The 6,420-nt window shown below is 59.5% G+C and overlaps 1 protein-coding gene across 1 annotated transcript in view; it reads left to right on the forward strand.

Moving 5' to 3' along the window:
• PTH1R (parathyroid hormone 1 receptor) overlaps nucleotides 1–6,420 on the forward strand; it is a 23,645-nt gene that overhangs the window by 12,177 nt on the left and 5,048 nt on the right. Inside the window, exons 4-9 of the mRNA XM_029918862.1 lie at nucleotides 1,641–1,743; nucleotides 3,683–3,817; nucleotides 5,455–5,565; nucleotides 5,669–5,787; nucleotides 5,944–6,038; nucleotides 6,200–6,395. Of these exons, the coding sequence (XP_029774722.1) occupies nucleotides 1,641–1,743; nucleotides 3,683–3,817; nucleotides 5,455–5,565; nucleotides 5,669–5,787; nucleotides 5,944–6,038; nucleotides 6,200–6,395 (759 nt within the window). The remainder of the gene's footprint in view (nucleotides 1–1,640; nucleotides 1,744–3,682; nucleotides 3,818–5,454; nucleotides 5,566–5,668; nucleotides 5,788–5,943; nucleotides 6,039–6,199; nucleotides 6,396–6,420) is intronic.

Here is a 6,420-nt window from a genome sequence, read left to right on the forward strand (position 1 = left end):
CGCTCGATGTCGCGCTGCCGTGCACCCGCACAGACGCGCACGCGCCTCTGCTAAGTAAAACCAGCGGGACCCAAGTCCGGCCGAGCCAATTGGAGACTCCTTGGCCCTGGAAGCCCTTGCTGCTGCCACTGAGAGACGCGGTCAATTAACTTCTCCCGGCAGCCGGGCTCCCTGGCCCGCCCCGCCCGGTCAGCCCGCCCCTTCCCCAGCTCTCCTCCTCCCTTCCCTGCCTCCCCCCTGGCTCTCCGCCCTGCAAAGCTCCACTCAGACATGGGACTGGCCCTGCCCTGCGTTGTCTGAGGGGCGGCAGCTCTGCCTGTTGAGGGGCTAAGGGAGCCAGGCTCTGCCCTGTGGAGTGGGAGGGGACACAGCCCTGCTTTGGGGGCTGAGAGGTGTAAGGGGACAGGCATGTCCCTGTCCTGGGTGTCTGAAGGGACCTGGCTCCAACTTAGGGTGGGGGAGGGGGATGCAAGGGGAATGTACTAACCTCTGTGGGTCCCACTCATGGAAGTGGCTAGACATGGTCACACTGAGCCGTCCCTAAGACAGGATGCTGCCTTTACTCTGACCCGCTTCCCACCCTGTCGGGGGAACACAGGTTCAGGGTGAGACTGCACCCCGATGCCCATGATGTCCTCGCCAGCCTCCTCAAAATGATGCCAGGAAATCCCAGTGGGTGGCAGCGAGTGCCCATGGTGTGCAGGTTGGAAGGAAGAGAAGGAAGTATATTCCAGAGGAGACTGCTAGTCTCTTGTTGGCACCGTCAGAACACAGTGTCGGTGGGGCGTCTGGGTGGCTCAGTCGGTTAAGCGTTGGACTCTTGAAATTTCAGCTCTAGTCATCCTCTCACGGTTCGTGAGTTCCAGCCCCACATGGGGCTCTGCGCTGACAGAGCAGAGGCTGCTTGGGATTCTCTCTCTCTCTCTCTCTCTCTCTCTCTCTCTCTCTCTCCCTCTCTCTCTTCCCCTCCCACTCTCTCTCTCTCTCTCAAAATAAGTAAATTAACTTAAAAAAAAAAAGAAAAAGAACACAGGGTCTGCGTGGGTGGAAGGAGCCTCCAAGTAAGCAGTGGGAGGTGGGCGTGCCCAACCAGACCACTGGCCAGCAGCTCCTCAGTCCTCTAGCTTTTGGGACCTCAAGGGTGGGAGCGGCTAAGGCACTCGACTAGGGAAAGGGCCAGGATGGAAATTGGTGACTCCCGAGGTCCCCCAGGGCATTAGGGCTTGAAAGGATCCAGGCCTGGTTTATTTCCCCAGAGTTCACCACTCCTTATCCGCCCCTCTCCCTATCAGGTCCTCAGCAGACAGGATCCTGTGAGGAGCCATCCTGGGACATTCCATCCCTTTCCCATGTGCCCTTGGGGAACAGACTGCACAGAGAGTATCAGTGGCTGCAGCCTGTAGGGTCACTAGCGGACAGGCAGGGGACAGTCCCCCTCCCTCCTTTATCCTTCTGGTGGGACAGGCCCTACCCTTTGGAGCTGCAGATTCCCATCTGTAAAATGGTAACTGCATAAAGAGAGTTCCCAAATTCTAGACTCAGGGCTTTGGAAAGGGGGGCGGGAGGGAGAATCCCTCAGGGAGGTTGGGATGCCTCTGAGCCGGGAAGTCCTGCCTGCAGTCTGACGTTCAACTTGGTAGGTGGATGCAGATGACGTCATGACCAAAGAGGAGCAGATCTTCCTGCTGCACCGCGCCCAGGCCCAATGCCAGAAGCGGCTCAAAGAAGTCCTGCAGAGGCCAGGTGGGGGCGGGGCTGGGGAGGCGGGGCCAAAGAAGGAGGGTCTGGGAGCGAGGTCCGAGGTCCGGAGAGGGAGGGGCGAAATGAAGATGAGAGCCCTGGATGCAGAACCAAGTGGCACCAGGGGAAGCGGGGGAGGAGCTTCCAGTTAAAAGTGGGGGGTCAGGCCAAAGTGGGGTGAATCAAGTGTGATTAAAGTCAGCAGACTGAAATGCACCGAGCCTTCCCTCCCGTGGCAGGGTTAGCGGGGTAAGAAGGCAGCCACAGTCCGAATCACTCCCAACAGGCTTAGATCTGGCAAGGCACACTAGGATCAGGAGCACTGACTGGGGTGTCAAACCCCACTGGGGTGCGCTGGGACAGCCTCCTGGAGGAGGAGGTATCCAAGGAAGTTTTAGAAGGATAAGTAGATCTTTGAAGAGGGCCCACATGGTCAGAGGACGAGGCTGAGGTGTCCAGGGTCAGGAGAATCAGGGTGCATGGGGCTGAATGGGGAGGATGACAGAGGGTTAGGGATGGGTATCTGGGACTCTGAGTCATAGTGTTGGGGAGAGGGTGTTTGATCTGGGATAGGGAGGGCTCCTGCCCACCAGCGCAGCCTCTCCAGGGACCTGTGCTAAGGTGAAGGGGGGCACTGACCTGCCTTCCCAGCTCCTGCCCTATCTGCAGCTGGTCTCCGACCTGAGTCCATTTCCTGGAAGCGGAGATGTGAGCTCATTAGCACCCATCCAGGCCTCGACCGTTTGTCTGATTAATCTCGTGGACCTGGAAGAGGCCCAGAACCCCCCACCCCCACCCTGCTGGCTGATAAGAACAGCTTCCTGTCTGGAGCTGGCCCCTAGACTGCCGGGGACCCAAGGGCACACAGTGACACACTTTGTAGCACGTAGACTTTGCTCATAGTCACAGGGATTCACATGGTCTCTGCAGTCACACCCCTTTCCACACTAGCCCCACTGGTGGCTCCTTGGATCCCTGCCCCAGTCACTTCAGGGTCTGGGGGACAGGTGGGCCCCCTCTCTTTGGGTCCCAGCTCTCTTCCTAGTTGTGGAAGCCTGGAGGCACCTGCCCCGGCCCCAGCCCGCCCCATCCTGATGGATCGCCTCTCTTTCCTGCTCCACCCCATCTTGCTACCCCTTCCTTACTGATGCTCCAAGGACCAGGCAAGCCATTCCATCCCAGTCGGGGTGTCTGCCCTCAGCTTCCCATTGCTGCCCGCAGACCCTAATACGGGAGAGCCACGGGCTCTGCTTGGGCTGTCACTGAAGGGACACGAGTCAGAGAATGAGGGAGACTGTTCAGCGAGGAAGAGAGATCTCAAATATCTCTCTACTGGAGAGAAAGGCCAGCCCAACTCCGTCTCTGGAGTCCCTCTGTGGACTCTGTGAACCCCTAACTCCAGTATCCCAGGGCAGGGGACAGGTAGGTAGACGTGCCTGAACACCTTTGACCACTGCACGCTCTTGCTGTTGCGGTCCACACTGCCAGCTTCCTGAGCTGCACGGTGCTCTTGCTTCGTTTTCATAGTTTAGGCTCTCTGTAGACATCACGGCTACGGTCCACTTTTGTCCTGCGCCCCCTGGTGGGGCCTCGTCCTCATGCACAGGCTCTGGCTCCGACTCCTGGGTCGGAGGACATGGCCCCTGCCCCTGAGTTGCCCGCATTTACTGCCTAGCCCGCTCGTTGATCCCACGCCCGCAAGGTGTTCATTCCCATTTGAACCTCCCACGGACAGTCTCCATACCCTCTGCTTATTCCTGCACCTGGCAAAAACTTAACAGTTTTGAGATAACAGGAACACTTCCTCACCTGTTATCTCAGCTCTCCCAATGGCCTGGGCTATCAGCAGGGCAGGGATCAACCCCCAGTGCACAAAGAGGGAGTCTGAGGCAGGAGTGTGCCCTGGCATAGTTGATAGCCATGCCCGCCCTGATTTCTCCAGCTGACATAATGGAATCAGACAAAGGATGGGCATCTGCATCCACATCAGGGAAGCCTAAGAAAGACAAGGCATCTGGGAAGCTCTACCCTGAGTCCGAGGAGGACAAGGAGGCACCCACCGGCAGCAGGCACCAAGGTATGTCCGTGTTTCTGTGCATTCATCGGAGACCAGCTGGGACCCACCCACCACTCTGCTCTATCCCCGGCAAGTGAGCTCACGCTCTTCAGCTCTTGTGGAAAGGAAGAAGCTGTGGCCCCCTCCCTAGGAAAGCAGAGGAGAGGCTGGGAGGAGACAGAGCCCAGGAGGTATGGTGTGGAGGGGGCTGGCAGTGGATGGGCCTGGACACCCAGGAGATTTGGGCAGAGAACTTGCCCCACACTACCCTGGAGGTGGACCCATGGCCCCTTCCATGGAGGGAGATGACAGAGAACCTGGGAGACAGCAGGGCAGAGAGAGATACAAAGAGAGGGAGAGACAGAAGGGGGACCAGGAGACACAAACTGGGACTGGGACTCAGTGTGTCAGAGGAGAGTGCACCAAAACATAGTGTCATGGGTCACAGACACAGAACAGGAGAGGATAGTGGCCCCGGAGGAGCGGGGGCCAGAGACAGTGAGACAAGGAGGGAAGAAGAAAAGAGAGGGAGGGAGATGCAGGGCGGTGTTATCCCTCAGTAAGGTAAGGAGAGACAAACGCAGAGCCCAGGCTGCAGCCACAGGGCCGGTTTGAACCGGCTGGGTGGGCAGCAGATTCCAGATGGGCCACATCTGGGAGGCTGTGGTCACCCTGTGGCTCCCCAGGGACCAGAGGGAATTGTGGGCCTAGCCAGGCGGGGCTGGGAATATGGTGCCCAGGACAGAGAGCCTTTCACCAGGCTGGGGTGGGTCCAGCCGTCAAGGCAGCCTTCCAGGATGGCTGGAGAGTCCTGTGGCTCGAGCCCTGCAGTGGGAAAGAAGGGAGCTGGGGGGTGGAGAGTAGAAGATTCAGAGGCTGGGGACCCTCCAAGGTCACTTAGTAGCTCTGCTGTGAGTCTGGAGCCCCAAAGTAGGATTTGTCACCCTGCCTCGAATCCCACGGATAGCACTTAGATTTGGGGGATTATACCTCCCCCTGCGAGTGATCCTTGGAGTCTCATAGTAGGTGCTTAGCGTGGGTCTGGGATGGGGGTGGCAGCACAGGCTGATATGGTCAAACCCAGCTACCCAGTGAAGAAGCTGGAATACAAAGATTGTGGACACCTGCATGAGGTCAGCAGCTTGTTGGGAGTGCAGATGGCACAGGAAGCTAGCCCTCCTGTCTCCTGTCCAGGGTCCCTGGGCAAGGGTCACATGGAAAGCATTCTCAGCTGAGGGAGTTAGTCTGGGAACTTGCCCTTCTGCAGGGACACCTGGAGGTGGGACCAAAAGCAGAGGAAAATGAGAAAGGCTCGGCCAGGGGCTGAGTGCCTGAGGAGGGCAGGGCCCAGGCTGTATGGCTTCAGCAGATCACTTGCCTCTCTTGGCCTCCACCAACCAATCTAGAAAATAGGGCCAGGCCTGTACCTGCATACAGGGGCTGTGGGTCAATTCTATGAGGCCAGGTGGGTGCAGGGCACAGTAGGTAGTAAGGCTCAATACATTCTCTCCAGAACGCTCCAGGCCTGAGTTCTCCAGTCCTGGGGCACACCTGTCCCTGAGGGAGCCAGCGACCACAGGTGTGTTCATTCTTCTGGGTCCCTAACCATGGACTTGACTGGTGTCCCCCACCTTGTCTGTCTGTCTCTGTGGGCACAGGGCGCCCCTGCCTGCCCGAGTGGGACCACATCCTTTGCTGGCCGCTGGGGGCACCAGGTGAGGTGGTGGCCGTGCCCTGTCCCGACTACATTTATGACTTCAATCACAAAGGTAAGGCAGGCTGGAGTAGGGTGGGGACCACAGGGGTGCGAGGACTTGGAGCTCAGGAATCCAGGCCTCTCTGCCTGCCCTGACCCTCCCCATGGACCTGCAGGCCATGCCTACCGTCGCTGTGACCGCAATGGCAGCTGGGAACTGGTGCCTGGGCACAACCGGACATGGGCCAACTACAGCGAGTGTGTCAAGTTCCTGACCAATGAGACTCGTGAACGGGTGCGAGCTTTCCCCCTCCCCAGCCTGACCCGGATAAGATCACCCCACCCCATTGGTGACCCCTGAACCAAGCCTGACTCCTCCGGCAACCTTCACCCAGCTTCTAACCCTTCACCTGAGTCCCAGGGCGCTGACGGTGTGTCCCCACCGGCACAGGAGGTGTTTGATCGCCTGGGCATGATCTACACCGTGGGCTACTCTGTCTCGCTGGCCTCCCTCACCGTGGCTGTGCTCATCTTGGCCTACTTCAGGTGGGCGGGGTGAGGGGCGGGGCCTCGCTGGGTGGGCGTGGGCGTGGGTGGGGCCGAGGTCCCAGGCTGGGCATCCACGTCCACCGCGCACAGGCTGGTTTCCAGGCCACCCTCCGCGCGTCCCGGCGCCTTTACCCACGGTGTTGTCGCGTTCCCCGCAGGCGGCTGCACTGCACGCGCAACTACATCCACATGCACCTATTCCTGTCTTTCATGCTTCGCGCCGTGAGCATCTTCGTCAAGGATGCGGTGCTCTACTCGGGCGCCACGCTCGATGAGGCCGAGCGCCTCACCGAGGAAGAGCTGCGCGCCATCGCCCAGGCGCCCCCGCCGCCCGCCGCCGCCGCCGCCGGCTACGTGAGTGCCCCCGTCGGACGGCCCG

Source organism: Suricata suricatta, chromosome 12 (genome assembly GCF_006229205.1).
Source record: "Suricata suricatta isolate VVHF042 chromosome 12, meerkat_22Aug2017_6uvM2_HiC, whole genome shotgun sequence".
NCBI classification, from domain to species: Eukaryota; Metazoa; Chordata; class Mammalia; order Carnivora; family Herpestidae; genus Suricata; species Suricata suricatta.